This window comes from Oncorhynchus kisutch, linkage group LG17 (genome assembly GCF_002021735.2).
Source record: "Oncorhynchus kisutch isolate 150728-3 linkage group LG17, Okis_V2, whole genome shotgun sequence".
NCBI lineage: Eukaryota > Metazoa > Chordata > Actinopteri > Salmoniformes > Salmonidae > Oncorhynchus > Oncorhynchus kisutch.
Genome location: NC_034190.2, coordinates 75,259,916 through 75,281,481, shown reverse-complemented (window position 1 = coordinate 75,281,481; position 21,566 = coordinate 75,259,916). Strand labels below are relative to the sequence as shown.

Sequence of the window (21,566 nt, the reverse complement as noted above, 5' to 3'; positions counted from 1 at the left end):
GGAGAGAGGGATAGAGGAGAGAGGGCTAGAGGAGAGAGGGCTAGAGGAGAGAGGGATAGAGGGCTAGAGGAGAGAGGGCTAGAGGAGAGAGGGCTAGAGGAGAGAGGGATAGAGGGCTAGAGGAGAGAGGACTAGAGGAGAGAGGGCTGAAGGAGAGAGGGATAGAGGGCTAGAGGAGAGAGGGATAGAGGGCTAGAGGAGAGAGGGCTGAAGGAGAGAGGGATAGAGGGCTAGAGGAGAGAGGGCTAGAGGAGAGAGGGCTAGAGGAGAGAGGGCTGAAGGAGAGAGGGCTGAAGGAGAGAGGGCTAGAGGAGAGAGGGCTAGAGGAGAGAGGGATAGAGGGCTAGAGGTGAGAGGGCTAGAGGGGAGAGGGATAGAGGAGAGAGGGCTGAAGGAGAGAGGGATAGAGGGCTAGAGGAGAGAGGGCTAGAGGAGAGAGGGCTAGAGGAGAGAGGGCTAGAGGAGAGAGGGCTAGAGGAGAGAGGGCTAGAGGAGAGAGGGCTGAAGGAGAGAGGGATAGAGGAGAGAGGGCTAGAGGAGAGAGGGCTAGAGGAGAGAGGGCTGAAGGAGAGAGGGCTAGAGGAGAGAGGCATAGAGGAGAGAGGGCTGAAGGAGAGAGGGATAGAACTCTCTGGGAGTCTCTCCTCTAGAGGAGAGGGATAGAGGAGAGAGGTCTAGAGGATAGAGGGCTAAAGGAGAGAGGGCTAGAGGAGAGAGAGGGCTAGAGGAGAGAGGGCTAGAGGAGAGAGGGATAGAGGGCTAGAGGAGAGAGGGCTAGAGGAGAGAGGGATAGAGGAGAGAGGGCTGAAGGAGAGAGGGCTAGAGGAGAGAGGGCTAGAGGAGAGAGGGCTAGAGGAGAGAGGGCTAGAGGAGAGAGGGCTGAAGGAGAGAGGGCTAGAGGAGAGAGGGCTAGAGGAGAGAGGGCTAGAGGAGAGAGGGCTGAAGGAGAGAGGGCTAGAGGAGAGAGGGCTAGAGGGCTAGAGGAGAGAGGGCTAGAGGAGAGAGGGATAGAGGGCTAGAGGAGAGAGGACTAGAGGAGAGAGGGCTAGAGGAGAGAGGGCTGAAGGAGAGAGGGATAGAGGGCTAGAGGAGAGAGGGCTAGAGGAGAGAGGGATAGAGGGCTAGAGGAGAGAGGGCTGAAGGAGAGAGGGATAGAGGGCTAGAGGAGAGAGGGCTAGAGGAGAGAGGGCTAGAGGAGAGAGGGATAGAGGAGAGAGGGCTGAAGGAGAGAGGGCTAGAGGAGAGAGGGGCTAGAGGAGAGAGGGATAGAGGGCTAGAGGAGAGAGGGCTAGAGGAGAGAGGGATAGAGGAGAGAGGGCTAGAGGAGAGAGGGCTAGAGGAGAGAGGGCTAGAGGAGAGAGGGCTAGAGGAGAGAGGGCTGAAGGAGAGAGGGCTAGAGGAGAGAGGGATAGAGGGCTAGAGTAGAGAGGGCTAGAGGGGTAGAGGGCTGAAGGAGAGAGGGATAGAGGGCTAGAGGAGAGAGGGCTAGAGGAGAGAGGGATAGAGGAGAGAGGGCTGAAGGAGAGAGGGATAGAGGGCTAGAGGAGAGAGGCTAGAGGAGAGAGGGCTAGAGGAGAGAGGGATAGAGGAGAGAGGGCTAGAGGAGAGAGGGCTGAAGGAGAGAGGGATAGAGGAGAGAGGGCTAGAGGAGAGAGGGCTAGAGGAGAGAGGGCTGAAGGAGAGAGGGCTAGAGGAGAGAGGGATAGAGGAGAGAGGGCTGAAGGAGAGAGGGCTGAAGGAGAGAGGGCTGAAGGAGAGAGGGCTAGAGGAGAGAGGGCTAGAGGAGAGAGGGCTAGAGGGAGAGAGGGCTAGAGGAGAGAGGGATAGAGGGCTAGAGGAGAGAGGGATAGAGGAGAGGGGGATAGAGGAGAGAGGGCTGAAGGAGAGAGGGATAGAGGAGAGAGGGCTAGAGGAGAGAGGGCTAGAGGAGAGAGGGCTAGAGGAGAGAGGGCTGAAGGAGAGAGGGCTAGAGGAGAGAGGGCTAGAGGAGAGAGGCTAGAGGAGAGAGGGCTGAAGGAGAGAGGGATAGAGGAGAGAGGGCTAGAGGAGAGAGGGCTAGAGGAGAGAGGGATAGAGGGCTAGAGGAGAGAGGGCTAGAGGAGAGAGGGCTAGAGGAGAGAGGGATAGAGGGCTAGAGGAGAGAGGACTAGAGGAGAGAGGGCTGAAGGAGAGAGGGATAGAGGGCTAGAGGAGAGAGGGATAGAGGGCTAGAGGAGAGAGGGCTGAAGGAGAGAGGGATAGAGGGCTAGAGGAGAGAGGGCTAGAGGAGAGAGGGCTAGAGGAGAGAGGGCTGAAGGAGAGAGGGCTGAAGGAGAGAGGGCTAGAGGAGAGAGGGGCTAGAGGAGAGAGGGATAGAGGGCTAGAGGAGAGAGGGCTAGAGGGGAGAGGGCTGAAGGAGAGAGGGATAGAGGAGAGAGGTTGAAGGGAGAGAGGGATAGAGGGCTAGAGGAGAGAGGGCTAGAGGGAGAGAGGGCTAGAGGAGAGAGGGCTAGAGGAGAGAGGGCTAGAGGAGAGAGGGCTAGAGGAGAGAGGGCTGAAGGAGAGAGGGATAGAGGAGAGAGGGCTAGAGGAGAGAGGGCTAGAGGAGAGAGGGCTGAAGGAGAGAGGCTAGAGGAAGAGAGGCATAGAGGAGAGAGGGCTGAAGGAGAGAGGGATAGAAACTCTCTGGGAGTCTCTCCTCTAGAGGAGAGGGATAGAGGAGAGAGGTCTAGAGGATAGAGGGCTAAAGGAGAGAGGGCTAGAGGAGAGAGAGGGCTAGAGGAGAGAGGGCTAGAGGAGAGAGGGATAGAGGGGCTAGAGGAGAGAGGGCTAGAGGAGAGAGGATAGGAGGAGAGAGGGCTGAAGGAGAGAGGGCTAGAGGAGAGAGGGCTAGAGGAGAGAGGGCTAGAGGAGAGAGGGCTAGAGGAGAGAGGGCTGAAGGAGAGAGGGCTAGAAGGAGAGAGGGCTAGAGGAGAGAGGGCTAGAGGAGAGAGGGCTGAAGGAGAGAGGGCTAGAGGAGAGAGGGCTAGAGGGCTAGAGGAGAGAGGGCTAGAGGAGAGAGGGATAGAGGGCTAAGAGGAGAGAGGACTAGAGGAGAGAGGGCTAGAGGAGAGAGGGCTGAAGGAGAGAGGGATAGAGGGCTAGAGGAGAGAGGGCTAGAGGAGAGAGGGATAGAGGGCTAGAGGAGAGAGGGCTGAAGGAGAGAGGGATAGAGGGCTAGAGGAGAGAGGGCTAGAGGGAGAGAGGGCTAGAGGAGAGAGGGATAGAGGAGAGAGGGCTGAAGGAGAGAGGGCTAGAGGAGAGAGGGCTAGAGGAGAGAGGGATAGAGGGCTAGAGGAGAGAGGGCTAGAGGAGAGAGGGATAGAGGAGAGAGGGCTAGAGAGAGAGGCTAGAGGAGAGAGTAGAGGAGAGGGCTAGAGGGAGAGAGGGTAGAGGAGAGAGGGCTAGAGGAGAAGGGAGGGCTGAAGGAGAGAGGGCTAGAGGAGAGAGGCTAGAGGAAGAGGGATAGAGGGCTAGAGTAGAGAGGGCTAGAGGGGAGAGGGCTGAAGGAGAGAGGGATAGAGGGCTAGAGGAGAGAGGGCTAGAGGAGAGAGGGATAGAGGAGAGAGGGCTGAAGGAGAGAGGGATAGAGGGCTAGAGGAGAGAGGGCTAGAGGAGAGAGGGCTAGAGGAGAGAGGGATAGAGGAGAGAGGGCTAGAGTAGAGAGGGCTGAAGGAGAAGAGGGATAGAGGAGAGAGGGCTAGAGGAGAGAGGGCTAGAGGAGAGAGGGCTGAAGGAGAGAGGGCTAGAGGAGAGAGGGATAGAGGAGAGAGGGCTGAAGGAGAGAGGGCTAGAGGAGAGAGGCTAGAGGAGAGAGGGATGAAGGAGAGAGGATAGAGGAGAGAGGGCTAGAGGAGAGTGGGCTGAAGGAGAGAGGGCTAGAGGAGAGGGCTAGAGGAGAGAGGGCTGAAGGAGAGAGGGATAGAGGGAGAGAGGGCTAGAGGAGAGAGGGCTGAAGGAGAGAGGGCTAGAGGAGAGAGGGATAGAGGAGAGAGGGCTAGAGGAGAGAGGGCTGAAGGAGAGAGGGCTAGAGGAGAGAGGGCTAGAGGAGAGAGGGCTAGAGGAGAGAGGGATAGAGGACGAGAGGGCTGAAGGAGAGAGGGCTGAAGGAGAGAGGGCTAGAGGAGAGAGGGCTAGAGGAGAGAGGGCTAGAGGAGAGAGGGCTGAAGGAGAGAGGGCTAGAGGAGAGAGGGCTAGAGAGAGAGGGCTAGAGGAGAGGAGGCTAGAGGAGAGAGGGCTAGAGGAGAGAGGGCTAGAGGAGAGAGGGCTGAAGGAGAGAGGGCTGAAGGAGAGAGGGATAGAGGAGAGAGGGCTAGAGGAGAGAGGGATAGAGGGATAGAGGAGAGAGGGCTAGAGGAGAGAGGGCTAGAGGAGAGAGGGCTGAAGGAGAGAGGGCTAGAGGAGAGAGGGCTGAAGGAAAGAGGGATAGAGGAGAGAGGGCTAGAGGAGAGAGGGCTAGAGGAGAGAGGGCTGAAGGAGAGAGGGCTAGAGGAGAGAGGGATAGAGGAGAGAGGGCTAGAGGAGAGAGGGCTAGAGGAGAGAGGGATAGAGGAGAGAGGGCTAGAGGAGAGAGGGCTAGAGGAGAGAGGGCTAGAGGAGAGAGGGCTAGAGGAGAGAGGGCTAGAGGAGAGAGGGCTGAAGGAGAGAGGGCTAGAGGAGAGAGGGCTAGAGGAGAGAGGGCTAGAGGAGAGAGGGCTAGAGGAGAGAGGGCTGAAGGAGAGAGGGCTAGAGGAGAGAGGGCTAGAGGAGAGAGGGATAGAGGGCTAGAGTAGAGAGGGCTAGAGGGGAGAGGGCTGAAGGAGAGAGGGATAGAGGGCTAGAAGAGAGAGGGCTAGAGGAGAGAGGGATAGAGGAGAGAGGCTGAAGGAGAGAGGGATAGAGGGCTAGAGGAGAGAGGGCTAGAGGAGAGAGGGCTAGAGGAGAGAGGAGAGAGGGCTAGAGGAGAGAGGGATAGAGAGAGAGGGCTAGAGGAGAGAGGGCTGAAGGAGAGAGGGATAGAGGAGAGAGGGCTAGAGGAGAGAGGGCTAGAGGAGAGAGGGCTGAAGGAGAGAGGGCTAGAGGAGAGAGGGATAGAGGAGAGAGGGCTGAAGGAGAGAGGGATAGAGGAGAGAGGGCTAGAGGAGAGAGGGATGAAGGAGAGAGGGATAGAGGAGAGAGGGCTAGAGGAGAGTGGGCTGAAGGAGAGAGGGCTAGAGGAGAGGGCTAGAGGAGAGAGGGCTGAAGGAGAGAGGGATAGAGGAGAGAGGCTAGAGGAGAGAGGGCTGAAGGAGAGAGGGCTAGAGGAGAGAGGGATAGAGGAGAGAGGGCTAGAGGAGAGAGGGCTGAAGGAGAGAGGGCTAGAGGAGAGAGGGATAGAGGAGAGAGGGCTAGAGGAGAGAGGGCTGAAGGAGAGAGGCTAGAGGAGAGAGGGCTAGAGGAGAGAGGGCTAGAGGAGAGAGGGCTGAAGGAGAGAGGGCTAGAGGAGAGATGGCTGAAGGAGAGAGGGCTAGAGGAGAGAGGGCTAGAGGAGAGAGGGCTAAGAGGAGAGAGGGCTGAAGGAGAGAGGGCTAGAGGAGAGAGGGCTAGAGGAGAGAGGGCTAGAGGAGAGAGGGCTGAAGGAGAGAGGGCTAGAGGAGAGAGGGCTAGAGGAGAGAGGGCTGAAGGAGAGAGGGCTGAAGGAGAGAGGGATAGAGGAGAGAGGGCTAGAGGAGAGAGGGCTGAAAGAGAGAGGGATAGAGGAGAGAGGGCTAGAGGAGAGAGGGCTAGAGGAGAGAGGCTGAAGGAGAGAGGGCTAGAGGAGAGAGGGCTGAAGGAAAGAGGGATAGAGGAGAGAGGGCTAGAGGAGAGAGGGCTAGAGGAGAGAGGGCTGAAGGAGAGTTGGCTAGAGGAGAGAGGGCTAGAGGAGAGAGGGATAGAGGGCTAGAGGAGAGAGGGCTAGAGGGGAGAGGGCTGAAGGAGAGAGGGATAGAGGGCTAGAGGAGAGAGGGCTAGAGGAGAGAGGGATAGAGGAGAGAGGGATAGAGGAGAGAGGGCTGAAGGAGAGAGGGATAGAGGGCTAGAGGAGAGAGGGCTAGAGGAGAGAGGGCTAGAGGAGAGAGGGCTAGAGGAGAGAGGGATAGAGGAGAGAGGGCTGAGGAGAGAGGGCTGAAGGAGAGAGGGATAGAGGAGAGGAGGGCTAGAGGAGAGAGGGCTAGAGGAGAGAGGGCTAGAGGAGAGAGGGCTAGAGGAGAGAGGGCTGAAGGAGAGAGGGATAGAACTCCTCTGGGAGTCTCTCCTCTAGAGGAGAGGGATAGAGGAGAGAGGGCTAGAGGATAGAGGGCTAAAGGAGAGAGGGCTAGAGGAGAGAGAGGGCTAGAGGAGAGAGGGATAGAGGGCTAGAGGAGAGAGGGCTAGAGGAGAGAGGGATAGAGGAGAGAGGGCTGAAGGAGAGAGGGATAGAGGAGAGAGGGCTAGAGGAGGAGGGCTAGAGGAGAGAGGCGTAGAGGAGAGAGGGCTAGAGGAGAGAGGGCTAGAGGAGAGAGGGCTAGAGGAGAGAGGGCTGAAGGAGAGAGGGCTAGAGGAGAGAGGGCTGGAGGGAGAGAGGATAGAGGGCTAGAGGAGAGAGGGCTAGAGGAGAGAGGGATAGAGGGCTAGAGGAGAGAGGACTAGAGGAGAGAGGGCTAGAGGAGAGAGGGCTGAAGGAGAGAGGGATAGAGGGCTAGAGGAGAGAGGGCTAGAGGAGAGAGGGATAGAGGGCTAGAGGAGAGAGGGCTGAAGGAGAGAGGGATAGAGGGCTAGAGGAGAGAGGGCTAGAGGAGAGAGGGCTAGAGGAGAGCGGGATAGAGGAGAGAGGGCTGAAGGAGAGAGGGCTAGAGGAGAGAGGGCTAGAGGAGAGAGGGATAGAGGGCTAGAGGAGAGAGGGCTAGAGGGGAGAGGGCTGAAGGAGAGAGGGATAGAGGGCTAGAGGAGAGAGGGCTAGAGGAGAGAGGGATAGAGGAGAGAGGGCTGAAGGAGAGAGGGATAGAGGGCTAGAGGAGAGAGGCTAGAGGAGAGAGGGATAGAGGAGAGAGGGATAGAGGAGAGAGGGCTAGAGGAGAGAGGGCTGAAGGAGAGAGGGCTAGAGGAGAGAGGGCTAGAGGAGAGAGGGCTAGAGGAGAGAGGGCTGAAGGAGAGAGGGCTAGAGGAGAGAGGGATAGAGGAGAGAGGGCTGAAGGAGAGAGGGCTAGAGGAGAGAGGCTAGAGGAGAGAGGGATGAAGGAGGAGAGGGCTAGAGGAGAGAGGGCTAGAGGAGAGTGGGCTGAAGGAGAGAGGGCTAGAGGAGGAGGGCTAGAGGAGAGAGGGCTGAAGGAGAGAGGGATAGAGGAGAGAGGGCTAGAGGAGAGAGGGCTGAAGGAGAGAGGGCTAGAGGAGAGAGGGATAGAGGAGAGAGGGCTAGAGGAGAGAGGGCTGAAGGAGAGAGGGCTAGAGGAGAGAGGGCTAGAGGAGAGAGGGCTAGAGGAGAGAGGGCTGAAGGAGAGAGGGCTGAAGGAGAGAGGGCTGAAGGAGGAGAGGGCTAGAGGAGAGAGGGGGCTAGAGGAGAGAGGGCTGAAGGAGAGAGGGCTAGAGGAGAGGAGGGATAGAGGAGAGAGGGGCTAGAGGAGAGAGGGCTAGAGGAGAGAGGGCTGAAGGAGAGAGGGCTAGAGGAGAGAGGGCTAGAGGAGAGAGGGCTGAAGGAGAAGAGGGCTGAAGGAGAGAGGGATAGAGGAGAGAGGGCTAGAGGAGAGAGGGCTGAAAGAGAGAGGGATAGAGGAGAGAGGGCTAGAGGAGAGAGGGCTAGAGGAGAGAGGGCTGAAGGAGAGAGGGCTAGAGGAGAGAGGGCTGAAGGAAAGAGGGATAGAGGAGAGAGGGCTAGAGGAGAGGGGCTAGAGGAGAGAGGGCTGAAGGAGAGAGGGGCTAGAGGAGAGAGGGATAGTACAGGGAGAGGCTAGAGAGAAGGGCTAGAGGAGAGAGGGATAGAGGAGAGAGGGCTAGAGGAGAGAGGGGCTGAAGGAGAGAGGGCTAGAGGAGAGAGGATAGAGGAGAGAGGGGCTAGAGGAGAGAAGGCTGAAGGAGAGAGGGCTAGAGGAGAGAGGGCTAGAGGAGAGAGGGCTAGAGGAGAGAGGGCTAGAGGAGAGAGGGCTGAAGGAGAGAGGGCTAGAGGAGAGAGGGCTAGAGGAGAGGGATAGAGGCTAGAGTAGAGAGGGCTAGAGGGGAGAGGGCTGAAGGAGAGAGGGATAGAGGGCTAGAGGAGAGAGGGCTAGAGGAGAGAGGGATAGAGGGAGAGAGGGCTGAAGGAGAGAGGGATAGAGGCTAGAGGAGAGAGGGCTAGAGGAGAGAGGGATAGAGGAGAGAGGGCTAGAGGAGAGAGGGCTGAAGGAGAGAGGGATAGAGGAGAGAGGGCTCGAGGAGAGAGGGCTAGAGGAGAGAGGGCTGAAGGAGAGAGGGCTAGAGGAGAGAGGGATAGAGGAGAGAGGGCTGAAGGAGAGAGGGATAGAGGAGAGAGGGCTAGAGGAGAGAGGGATGAAGGAGAGAGGGATAGAGGAGAGAGGGCTAGAGGAGAGTGGGCTGAAGGAGAGAGGGCTAGAGGAGAGATGGCTGAAGGAGAGAGGGCTAGAGGAGAGAGGGCTAGAGGAGAGAGGGCTAGAGGAGAGAGGGCTGAAGGCTGAAGGAGAGAGGGCTAGAGGAGAGAGGGCTAGAGGAGAGAGGGCTAGAGGAGAGAGGGCTAGAGGAGAGAGGGCTAGAGGAGAGAGGGCTGAAGGAGAGAGGGCTAGAGGAGAGAGGGCTAGAGGAGAGAGGGCTGAAGGAGAGAGGGCTGAAGGAGAGAGGGATAGAGGAGAGAGGGCTAGAGGAGAGAGGGCTGAAAGAGAGAGGGATAGAGGAGAGAGGGCTAGAGGAGAGAGGGCTAGAGGAGAGAGGGCTGAAGGAGAGAGGGCTAGAGGAGAGAGGGCTGAAGGAAAGAGGGATAGAGGAGAGAGGGCTAGAGGAGAGAGGGCTAGAGGAGAGAGGGCTGAAGGAGAGAGGGCTAGAGGAGAGAGGGCTAGAGGAGAGAGGGCTAGAGGAGAGAGGGATAGAGGAGAGAGGGCTAGAGGAGAGAGGGCTGAAGGAGAGAGGGCTAGAGGAGAGAGGGCTAGAGGAGAGAGGGATAGAGGAGAGAGGGCTGAAGGAGAGAGGGCTAGAGGAGAGAGGGCTAGAGGAGAGAGGGCTGAAGGAGAGAGGGATAGAGGAGAGAGGGATAGAGGAGAGAGGGCTAGAGGAGAGAGGGCTGAAGGAGAGAGGGCTGAAGGAGAGAGGGATAGAGGAGAGAGGGCTAGAGGAGAGAGGGATAGAGGAGAGAGGGCTAGAGGAGAGAGAGCTAGAGGAGAGAGGGCTAGAGGAGAGAGGGCTAGAGGAGAGAGGGATAGAGGAGCGAGGGCTGAAGGAGCGAGGGCTGAAGGAGAGAGGGCTAGAGGAGGGAGGGATAGAGGGAGAGGGCTAGAGGAGAGAGGGCTGAAGGAGAGGGGGCTAGAGGAGAGAGGGATAGAGGAGAGAGGGATAGAGGAGAGAGGGCTAGAGGAGAGAGGGCTGAAGGAGAGAGGGATAGAGGAGAGAGGGCTAGAGGAGAGAGGGCTAGAGGAGAGAGGGCTGAAGGAGAGGGGGAGAGAGGGATAGAGGAGAGAGGGCTGAAGGAGAGGGGGATAGAGGAGAGAGGGATAGAGGAGAGAGTGCTAGAGGAGAGAGTGCTGAAGGAGAGAGGGGATAGAGGAGAGAGGGCTAGAGGAGAGAGGGCTAGAGGAGAGAGGGCTGAAGGAGAGAGGGATAGAGGAGAGAGGGCTAGAGGAGAGAGGGCTGAAGGAGAGAGGGATAGAGGAGAGAGGTCTAGAGGAGAGAGGGCTGAAGGAGAGAAGGATAGAGGAGAGAGGCTGAAGGAGAAAAGGAGAGAGGGCTAGAGGAGAGAGGGCTAGAGGAGAGAGGGATAGAGGAGAGAGGGCTAGAGGAGAGAGGGCAGAAGGAGAGAGGGCTAGAGGAGAGAGGGCTAGAGGAGAGAGGGCTAGAGGAGAGAGGGCTAGAGGAGAGAGGGCTGAAGGATAGAGGATAGAGGGCTGAAGGAGAGAGGGCTGATGGAGAGAGGGCTGAAGGAGAGAGGGCTGAAGGATAGAGGATAGAGGGCTGAAGGAGAGAGGGCTGATGGAGAGAGGGCTGAAGGAGAGAGGGCTGATGGAGAGAGGGCTGATGGAGAGAGGGCTAGAGGAGAGAGGGCTGAAGGAGAGAGGGCTGAAGGAGAGAGGGCTGAAGGAGAGAGGGCTGATGGAGAGAGGTCTGATGGAGAGAGGTCTGATGGAGAGAGGGCTGATGGAGAGAGGGCTGATGGAGTGAGGGCTGATGGAGAGAGTGCTGATGGAGAGAGTGCTGATGGAGAGAGGGCTAGAGGAGAGTGGGCTAGAGGAGAGAGAGCTGAAGGATAGAGGATAGAGGGCTGATGGAGAGAGGGCTGATGGAGAGAGGGCTAGAGGAGAGAGGGCTGAAGGAGAACTAAAATCTGTTATTATTGTGCAAATTCATGTTTGACCTCCCTGTTTCAAAATGTTTTCTCCCCAATGAACATGACCCTGTTGTGTCCCCAGGTCTGGCTGTGATGCATTCCCAGACCAGTGACTATCTGGATGTGGGGAACAACCCCAGAGTGGGAACCAAACGTTACATGGCCCCGGAGGTCCTGGACGAGAGCATCCGCATGGACATCTTTGAGTCGTACAAGCAGACAGACATCTGGGCCCTGGGCCTAGTCCTCTGGGAGATTTCCACAAGGACCATAGTAAACGGTAACACACACACACACACAGGAACACACAGGAACACACATGCAACTATGAGGTCAACAAAAATGCTCTGTTGTCTTTAATTGAAACATGAACTGTGGCCCAGTTTGTAAGAGTGTAGTGTTGGTAACGTTAAGGTCACGTGTTCAACTCCCACAGGGATCACATAAACGGTGCTGTACTCTCTGTATTGTAGCTTCTGTCTGAATGCTAGTGAAGCCATTCTAACCAAAGGGACCTGACGTGTGTTTCTCATGACTGATCATTTTAAAACACTTACCCACCTACTGGACCACAACATCCAGTCAAGCATAGTACTGAGAGTAGAATTTCAATTGTCTAAATAATCATGCACCAGAACATTTGGACCTCTAGAACATGTAGCCTCCATCCCAAATGGCACCCTATTCCCTATGTAGTGCACTGCTTTTGACCCCTTTGGGTCTTGGCCAAAAGTAGTGCACTATATAAGGAAGAGGATGCCATTTGGGATGTAGTTGAGCAGTGTAGGATGTTCTATCTGGCAGTCTGTGTCTGTCTCTATCCTCTCCCATGATTAGCCCTCTAGTAATTATAAACACTCTTATCTGGTGTCAGCACTCTCCCACCTCACATAGGCCAGATGCTCTCTCTCTCTATGTCTCTCTCTCTCTCTCTCTCTCTCTCTCTCTCTCTCTCTCTGTCTCTCTATCTCTGTCTCTCTCTCTCTCTCTCTCTCTGTCTCTCTATCTCTGTCTCTCTCTCTCTCTCTCTGCGTCTCTCTCTCTCTCTGTGTGTCTCTCTCTCTCTCTCTCTCTGTCTCTCTCTCTCTGTCTCTCTCTCTCTCTCTCTCTCTGTCTCTCTGTCTCTCTCTCTCTCTGTCTCTCTCTCTCCCTATCTGTCTCTCTCTCTCTCCCTCTGTCTCTCTCTCTCTGTCTCTCTCTCTCTCTCTCTCTCTCTCTCTCTCTCTCTCTCTCTCTCTCTCAATTCAATTCAATTCAAGGGCTTTATTGGCATGGGAAACATGTGTTAACATTGCCAAAGCAAGTGAGGTAGACAACATACAAAGTGAATATATAAAGTGAAAAACAACAAAAATGAACAGTAAACATTACACATACAGAAGTTTCAAAACAGTAAAGACATTACAAATGTCATATTATATATATACAGTGTTTTGTACGGTGTCTGTAGTGTCATTATGTTTGTTGTATCGTGATGTCTGTAGTGTCATGGTGTCTGTAGTGTCATTATGTTTGTTGTATCGTGATGTCTGTAGTGTCATGGTGTCTGTAGTGTCATGATGTTTGTTGTATCGTGATGTCTGTAGTGTCATGGTGTCTGTAGTGTCACAGTGTCTGTAGTGTCATGGTGTCTGTAGTGTCATTATGTTTGTTGTATCGTGATGTCTGTAGTGTCATGGTGTCTGTAGTGTCATGATGTTTGTTGTATCGTGATGTCTGTAGTGTCATGGTTCCTGTAGTGTCACAGTGTCTGTAGTGTCATGGTGTCTGTAGTGTCACAGTGTCTGTAGTTTTCCCACCAAATCCATGCCACCTCAGTCATCATTATGTAAGATGGAATGTTGGCTGACTCCTTTGGAATGAAGACGTAGATATACTGGTACTGACTGTATATGTAACATGTTCCTCAGGGGTGATTGTGTTTGTTGTTTCAGGGATAGTGGAAGAGTACCGTCCGCCCTTCTTTGACATGGTGCCCTCTGACCCCAGCTTTGAGGAGATGAAGAAGGTGGTGTGTTTGGACAAGCAAAGACCCAGTATGCACAACAGGCTGCACTCTCACCCGGTGAGACACACAGATGCACATACTCTGAGTGTACAAAACATTAGGAACTCCTGATCTTTCCATGACAGTGACCAGGTGAATCCAGGTGAAAGCTATGATCCCTTATTGGTGTCACTTGATAAATCGACTTTAATCAAATCAAAATCAAATTTTATTGGTCACATATACATGGTTAGCAGATGTTATTGCGAGTGTAGCGAAATGCTGACAGTGTAGCAAAATGCTTACAGTGTAGCAAAATGCTTACAGTGTGGCAAAATGCTTACAGTGTGGCAAAATGCTGACAGTGTGGCAAAATGCTTACAGTGTGGCAAAATGCTGACAGTGTGGCAAAATGCTTACAGTGTAGCAAAATGCTGACAGTGTGGCAAAATGCTTACAGTGTAGCAAAATGCTGACAGTGTGGCAAAATGCTTACAGTGTAGCAAAATGCTTACAGTGTAGCAAAATGCTTACAGTGTGGCAAAATGCTTACAGTGTAGCAAAATGCTTACAGTGTGGCAAAATGCTTACAGTGTAGCAAAATGCTTACAGTGTAGCGAAATGCTTACAGTGTGGCAAAATGCTTACAGTGTAGCAAAATGCTTACAGTGTAGCGAAATGCTTACCGTGTGGCAAAATGCTTACAGTGTAGCAAAATGCTTACAGTGTAGCGAAATGCTTACAGTGTGGCAAAATGCTTACAGTGTAGCAAAATGCTTACAGTGTAGCGAAATGCTTACCGTGTGGCAAAATGCTTACAGTGTAGCAAAATGCTTACAGTGTAGCGAAATGCTTACCGTGTGGCAAAATGCTTACAGTGTAGCAAAATGCTTACAGTGTAGCGAAATGCTTACAGTGTGGCAAAATGCTTACAGTGTAGCAAAATGCTTACAGTGTAGCGAAATGCTTACCGTGTGGCAAAATGCTTACAGTGTAGCAAAATGCTTACAGTGTAGCAAAATGCTTACAGTGTAGCAAAATGCTTACAGTGTAGCAAAATGCTTACAGTGTAGCGAAATGCTTACAGTGTAGCAAAATGCTTACAGTGTGGCAAAATGCTTACAGTGTAGCAAAATGCTGACAGTGTAGCAAAATGCTTACAGTGTAGCGAAATGCTTACAGCGTATATGAACGGGAGGAGACAGGTTAAAGAAGGATTTTTAAGCCTTGAGACAATTGAGACATGGACTGTGTATGTGTGCCATTCAAGACAAAAGATTTAAGTGCCTTTGAACGGGGTATGGTAGTAGGTGCCAGGCGCACCGGTTTCAGTATGTCAAGAGCTGCAATTCTGCTGGGTTTTTACCCTCAACAGTTTCTTGTGTTTATCAAGAATGGTTCTCCACCCAAAAGACATCCAGCCAATTTGATACAACTGTGGGAAGTACTGGAGTCAACATGGGCCAGCATCCCTGTGGAAGGCTTTCGACACCTTGTTGTCCATGCCCTGACAAATTGAGGCTGTTCTGAGGGCAAAAGGGAGTGCAAGTCAATATTTGGAAGGTGTTTCTAATGTTTTGTACAGTCAGTGTATAGACACGCGCACACACACCATCAATAGTGACTTTCTACTGTACGTACAGTGATAGAACAGTGCGATTACTATGGTGGGTCTCTCTCTTTCTATGTGTACAGATCCTGTCTTCCATTACCAAGATAATGAAGGAGTGTTGGTTCCAGAGCCCTCCAGCCCGCCTAACAGCTCTCCGTGTCAGGAAGACCCTCTCCAAGCTGGACCAGGACCATGGCTACCCCACAGAGAAACTCAAAATGGATCTGCAGGCCTCAACTCCAGACTACAAGCAGGACGTCTAGACCTTAACATAAGACTACAACCAGCACACCAACAGTAGGGCTGATAGTCTTGTATAGAGACTATCTATATCCTTTGCTACTATGTAAGACTCTCAGTGTCCCATATTTCTGGTGCCTCTTCCTAAAAGGCCCTCACCAACCTTCCGTATACTGCCTGGATCATTTCATCAGGAATACGAAAAGGCCCTCACCAACCTTCCGTATACTGCCTGGATCATTTCATCAGGAATACGAAAAGGCCCTCACCAACCTTCCGTATACTGCCTGGATCATTTCATCAGGAATACGAAAAGGCCCTCACCAACCTTCCGTATACTGCCTGGATCATTTCATCAGGAATACGAAAAGGCCCTCACCAACCTTCCGTATACTGCCTGGATCATTTCATCAGGAATACGAAAAGGCCCTCACCAACCTTCCGTATACTGCCTGGATCATTTCATCAGGAATACGAAAAGGCCCTCACCAACCTTCCGTATACTGCCTGGATCATTTCATCAGGAATACGAAAAGGCCCTCACCAACCTTCCGTATACTGCCTGGATCATTTCATCAGGAATACGAAAAGGCCCTCACCAACCTTCCGTATACTGCCTGGATCATTTCATCAGGAATAAGAAAAGGCCCTCACCAACCTTCCGTATACTGCCTGGATCATTTCATCAGGAATACGAAAAGGCCCTCACCAACCTTCCGTATACTGCCTGGATTATTTCATCAGGAATACGAAAAGGCCCTCACCAACCTTCCGTATACTGCCTGGATCATTTAATCAGGAATACAAAAAGGCCCTCACCAACCTTCCGTATACTGCCTGGATCATTTCATCAGGAATACGAAAAGGCCCTCACCAACCTTCCTTATACTGCCTGGATCATTTCATCAGGAATACGAAAAGGCCCTCACCAACCTTCCGTATACTGCCTGGATCATTTCATCAGGAATACGAAAAGGCCCTCACCAACCTTCCGTATACTGCCTGGATCATTTCATCAGGAATACGAAAAGGCCCTCACCAACCTTCCGTATACTGCCTGGATCATTTCATCAGGAATACGATAGAAGAATTGTATGTATTTGCTTCGGCATATTCATTTGGCGAGATCTGGAATGGGACAAGCATAAGCATCGACAAATAAGGACTTGGATTTTTGAAGAGTTTACTGAAAGGACTTCCATGGGAACATGGACATAGTTTTCTCCAAGCGGCCCACAGGATTGAGAGATCATCAGAGTTTGGTCCTTGTTATAGCCTTATCCTGTGATACTTTGGGGATGGACATGCCGCCTTTGGATCAATGAGGCCTTGTGATGTATGATCAGAATGATCATTACAAGCGGCCGTTAATGTCTTGCTAGTGCCTTATTTGTTGTGATGCACTATACAGAGTCTATACATATTCATTGATTTTGTATATCCTGGAAGCCTTTAGAGCTGACCATAAACAGTACCCTGATAATGTGTTACTCATGATCATAGTATAAGCCCAGAGCTAATGAATTAGTTGTATCTAGCGATAGAATAATGTATCTTTCACCAGCATTGGATTTACTGTAAAAGCTGCTCAACGTTAAAGTACCTATGTATATTATGATATTTATGTATTTCTATTTGTATATCTGAAATGATATAAATTAAAAAACATTACATCGATTACAGGGTATTTAATTTATCCATAGATACATGTTTATTAACCTACTAAAAATGGTTGAAATGTGTTTGTATGCTGCTCACCTCACTCTGAAATGACATTTGAATTAGGCTACTAAAAGATTAGTTGTTATGCTGGTCGGGAAAAAGGGCCTAATTGTCCACCAGAGGGCACCAGACACGATATAGATCATCTTTGACTCAAATGAATGATCCCTTTGGTTCAGTGGAGTAGTCTTCAGCTATGTTTTTCAGCATTGGCCTACAATCCAAAACAATCAAAAAATATTCTCAAAATCTGCCTATTTTTTGCATATTCACTTTGTCTTTGATTTTCATTTTAATTTGTTCTATTCAGATGTTATTTTTTAAGTGTCAGTTGGCACTGAGAATGCCAGGTTTTATATCCGTCTTAATTGCCGGGGTAGGATCCCACTCTACAAGGAGCTATCAGCAGATATTTTAGATCTGTCAATCACATTTCAGAAGGACAATACACCCAGACTATTTCACCCAGACTTATTGTATATTTACTGTTATGTGAATGGGACAAACTCCTGCTCCTCCTCAAACATAAACAAATACTCTTACTGTGTATATATATATACACATATGGTCTGATACTCCTTCCATTTCAATATTATCGCTTGCACAGTGCTCCTTGGGATGTTTAAAGCTTGGGAAATCTTTTTGTATCCAAATCCGGCTTTAAACTTCTTCACAACAGTATCTCGGACCTGCCTGGTGTGTTCCTTGTTCTTCATGATGCTCTCTGCGCTTTTAACGGACCTCTGAGACTATCACAGTGCAGGTGCATTTATATGGAGACTTGATTACACACAGGTGGATTATATTTATCATCATTAGTCATTTAGGTCAACATTGGATCATTCAGAGATCCTCACTGAACTTCTGGAGAGAGTTTGCTGCACTGAATGTAAAGGGGCTGAATAATTTTGCACGCCCAATTTTTCAGTTTTTGATTTGTTAAAAAAGTTTGAAATATCCAATAAATGTCGTTCCACTTCATGATTGTGTCCCACTTGTTGTTGATTCTTCACAAAAAAATACAGTTTTATATCTTCATGTTTGAAGCCTGAAATGTGGCAAAAGGTCGCAAAGTTCAAGGGGGCCGAATACTTTCGCAAGGCACTGTATATATATATATATGTGTGTGTGTGTGTGTGAGTGCCTGCATACATGTGTGTGTGACCGTGTTTGTATCTCTTTGTGTTACAATGAGAGAGGCATTTCTCTCCCAGATGTTTTCTGTTTTGACCTAGTTAGAAAATGCCAAAGTGTGGAGTTAGTGAAGTGTGGAAGAAGCAGGTCTAATTGGGCCAGCACATGTTTCTATTACGTCTGGAGGCTCTCCTTTTATTTCCACAAAGAGAAGACAAGTAAAGGTTTTCAAAGTTAATCTGGGTCTATTCAACATGAGCTTAGAACACTGTGTGAGTTTGGACGGAAATGGATTCCAGTCTATCTGTCCATTCATCTACAATATTGATTCTTCAGCCTGTGTGGGTGTGGGTGTGTGTGTTACTCTATCTGTCTGGCTGGTGTTGACCAAACTCCAGAGAGATAATACGCTCCATGCCGCAGTCTGTCTGTCTGGCCATGCAGTCAGATTAAGAGCTGGTTATTTTTAACACCGTAGAAGGGGGTTGTTCAAGTATCAAAGGCCAAGCGCCACTCTCCTTTTGAAAGAGAGAGTGAGCTGAGCCCCTCTCATGTCTTCCACCCTGTCCAATTCCAAATGGCTTGGCTGGCTTTGATAGAAGGAGGATTTGACCAGCAGACGTGTGTGTATGTGTGCACGCTAGAAGAAATTAGCAGATTAATGAAGAAATTAGCAGATTAATTGGGACAGCTTGATAACGGCTAGATATACAACTGCTGTCTGTAGAGACCAAGCAGACACTATTAGACTTCAGGGCAGAACAGAGAGCACTAGCAAAGTGCCAGGTGATAACAGCAGCAAGAGAGAGAGCTATACCATTCTGCCAAATGCATCCCTGATGAGCCTGACCATGTTTATTTAATTTAATTAACTAGGCAAGTCAGTTAAGAACACATTTTTATTTGACGTCCTACCCCGGCCAAACCCTAACAACTCAAGGCCAATTGTGCGCCGCCCTATGGGACTCCCAATCATGGCCGGTTGTGATACAGCCTGGAATCAATCCAGGGTCTGTAGTGACAGCCTCTAGCACTGAGATGCAGTGCCTCAGACCACTGCCCCACTTGGGAGCCCATTAAAGTGTAAACTATCTCAATTTGACTAAATTATCTTTCACTAAATCTTCTAATATGTACTTGCCCAAAATGTGTGTTTTTTTCACAGTGGCTTTTTCATCATGATGGCAAATAACCTAAAATACTACTAAAAGATACAGTAAGTGACCTGATACATTATGTGACAAATATTCCAGTCAGGCAATATATCTGAATCCTATACCACGAATTGTTACATCGTGTAGAAATGATCAAAAATCATTCAGAGCAATCTGAATATTAATTTGCATCACAGACAATCCAATCATTCTAGCGTCGGGTCTACCATAAGAAAGGGTCTGGAATCAGAAAGAGCGCACCCCTTTAAAACCGAATACACACCCATTTAATTAACTACGCTGTCCGCATCACTTCGCCTGGCTTTTTGTCTTTTATTTTCATCCCACACGTTTGGAGGCGACAATACACCTTTTTGCTTGTAGTTCTCCATTAAACCCAAAGAAGAAGACTTCCCCTGGCTGGTTGTCTGTCTGTCTGGCGGTGGCTGTATGGTTTGTGGTGTGTTTAGGTCTGACGGTGGTGTTTACAATACCACACTCTGAATGCGATGGGAATGCTGATGAAATGGCTTTAAAACAAATCATTCTCACGTTACTGGTCCTGTTCGGGTTAGTAACCATCGGTGATGGTAAGTGAAATGGTTTACGTTTGGCCCCTTTGGCTTTTGTCTTCGTGTATGTTTTGTTTGTTTGAGAGGGAGAATGGCTTGGCTGGCATCGCCTGTCGATCATCATGGCGCTGCCTGTCTAGGGTTTAAACCGCAAACACATTATAGCTAGTATTACTTGCTAAACTCGTTGAATAACACGGCCGGTGAAACATGTCACGTTTATTTCTGTAATCCATGCATCTGGTTTGCTTAGCTGGTTATATAAATAGAACATGTGATTTAGTGTGTGTGTGAGTCGATGTAGCTCGCTAACAAAACATGTTTGCGTCTGTTTCGAGCTACTGTAGCTGCTTGGCTAGTTTGCTAACCAGGTGTGCACAAAGGGACCAGGCTAACAATGTAGTCTGTGCATTTCAACATTGCTTCATGTTTATGTCTTGAAAAGAAGCCACACGTCTCTGACGTTAACGCTACAGTTATCTGTGAGCGGCGGTGTTATGCGTTGGTGTTTACTAAACAATCGCCTGGCGGCCCGTGATTAGAATAGGCTCGAGGGGGGGCTCTTCCGCATGTAACAAGACCCATAGCCAAGCGTTTAGAGCTTTTTATGATTGTATGTGTGTCTCATAGCTATCTCAACTGAAATAATGTATATCCTTCAACCAATAACTGGATACAGGAATCCAGACAATTTATTCCTCAGAGGGGGTACTATTTTGTGTGTGTAAATAAATGGTTACTGTTTTGTGACCACCACTACGCTAGCCAAGTGTACTGGCAGTGGTGCGACACCAGCCGTCCATTCAGCCGACCCAGACAGAAGTCTGGGTTCTTTGTGATGGAAATGTGGCGAATGGGGGTCTTTTCAGGCTGAACCCCCCCCCCCCCCCCCCCCCCCCCCCACACACACACACGCACACACAGCGGGAATTTGGCATATGGTGTCTTTAGTCTATATAGCTACTAGCTAGACGTGTTTGTTGTTGGTTACACAGCCTGGTTGTGTTAAACTTACTGAAAAAGCCAGACTGTCACTTTTTTTTCAACTGTTGAGAGAGGGTGAAGTTTATTTCAGATTCAAAATCATTTGAACATTATTGTTCCACTTGAGGCATTGTAGAGAAGGGCTGGGAGTGTGTCTTATTTTCCTCTGTGATATTTTCTTCTCTATATGGAAAGACATTGCGAGTTAGAATTTTGTGGCCTCCTGTGTGATGCAGCAGTCTAAGGCACTGCATCAGTGCTTGGAGTGTCACTACAGACCCAGGTTCATTCCAAGGCTGTGTCACAACCGGCCTGCTACCTGGAGTCCAATAGGGCGGTGTGCAATTGGACCAGCGTCATCCGGGTTAGGGGAAGGTTTGGCCGGGGGGGGGGGGGGGGGGTCTTTACTTGGCTCATCATGCTCTAGTGACTCCTTGTGGTGGGGTGGGAGCCTGCAGGCTGCCTTTGTCAGTTGAATGGTGTTTCCTCCGACACATTGGTGCGGCTGGCTTCCGGGTTAATCGAGCAGGCGTTGCGAAGCGCTGTTTGGCGTGTCTTATTTCGGATGACGCATCACTAAACCTTCGCCTCTGGGGAGTTGCAGCGATGAGAGAAGATCATAATTGGATATCACGAAAGAGGGGTGAACTAGTGTGGGAGAGGTGGAGAAATTATTATTGATCAATTATGACAAACCTCCTGGCATTGACAACTTAGATGGAAAGTTACTGACGATGTCAGCTGACTCTCTAGCCACTCCTATCTGTCATGTCTTTAATTTGAGCCTAGAGGAAAATCTTTGTCCTCGGGCCTGGAGGGAAGCCAAATTATGTGAGCTGTACTGTTAGATATCAGTGCAGCCTTTGACATTGTTGACCATAACCTGTTGCTGAGAACCTGTGTTATGGCTTTTCACCCTCAGCTCTGTATTCACGATATAGCAATCTATCTAATAGAACCCCGAAGTGATTCTTCAATGGAAGCTTCTCTAATGTTAAACATGTAAAGTGTGGTGTACTGCAAGGCAGCTCTCTAGGCCCTCTACGCTCTTCTATTGTTACCAATGACCTGCCACTGGCATTAAACAAAGCATGTGTGTCCATGTATGCTGATGATTCAACCATATACACATCAGCAACCACAGCTAATGAAGTCACTGAAACCCTTAACAAAGAGTTGCAGTCTGTTTTGGAATGGGTGGCCAGTAATAAACTGGTCCTGAACATCTCTAAAACTAAGAGCATTGTATTTGGTACAAGTTATTTATTCAGTTTTAGACCTTGTCTGAATCTGGTAATGAATACACCATTCATTACCAGATTCAGACGAGGTCTAAAACTGAATAAATAACTTGTACCAAATACAATGTGTGGCTGTTGAACAAGTTGAGGAGAAGAAATTACTTTGTTACCTTAGATTGTAAAGTGTCATGGTCAAAACATACAGAATCAATGATTGTTAAGATGGGGAGAGAGAAAGAGATGCTTTGTGGAGTCAAAAAAGCAGAGCAAGTCCTGCAGGCTCTAGTTTTGTCTTGATTATTGTCCAGTTATGTGGTCTAGTGCTACAAAGAAATACCTAGTTAAGCTGCAGCTGGCCCAGAACAAAGACACGTCTTGCTCTTCATCGTAATCGGAGGGCTAATATT

The 21,566-nt window shown here is 50.4% G+C and overlaps 2 protein-coding genes across 4 annotated transcripts in view; both read left to right on the top strand.

Annotated features, from left to right (window-relative positions):
* LOC109878429 (serine/threonine-protein kinase receptor R3-like) overlaps positions 1 to 16,324 on the top strand; it is a 38,454-nt gene extending 22,130 nt beyond the window's left edge. For all 3 annotated transcript variants that reach the window (XM_031794614.1, XM_031794616.1, XM_031794615.1), the window contains exons 8-10: positions 10,596 to 10,793; positions 12,448 to 12,578; positions 14,196 to 16,324. In XM_031794614.1, the coding sequence (XP_031650474.1) occupies positions 10,596 to 10,793; positions 12,448 to 12,578; positions 14,196 to 14,375 (509 nt within the window). In that variant the 3' untranslated portion in view covers positions 14,376 to 16,324. The remainder of the gene's footprint in view (positions 1 to 10,595; positions 10,794 to 12,447; positions 12,579 to 14,195) is intronic.
* A 2,243-nt stretch (positions 16,325 to 18,567) lies between these two features.
* The window catches only part of LOC109878417 (activin receptor type-1B), a 25,292-nt gene continuing 22,293 nt past the window's right edge, over positions 18,568 to 21,566 (top strand). Inside the window, exon 1 of the mRNA XM_020470649.2 lies at positions 18,568 to 18,952. Within this exon, the coding sequence (XP_020326238.1) occupies positions 18,889 to 18,952 (64 nt within the window). The 5' untranslated portion in view covers positions 18,568 to 18,888. The remainder of the gene's footprint in view (positions 18,953 to 21,566) is intronic.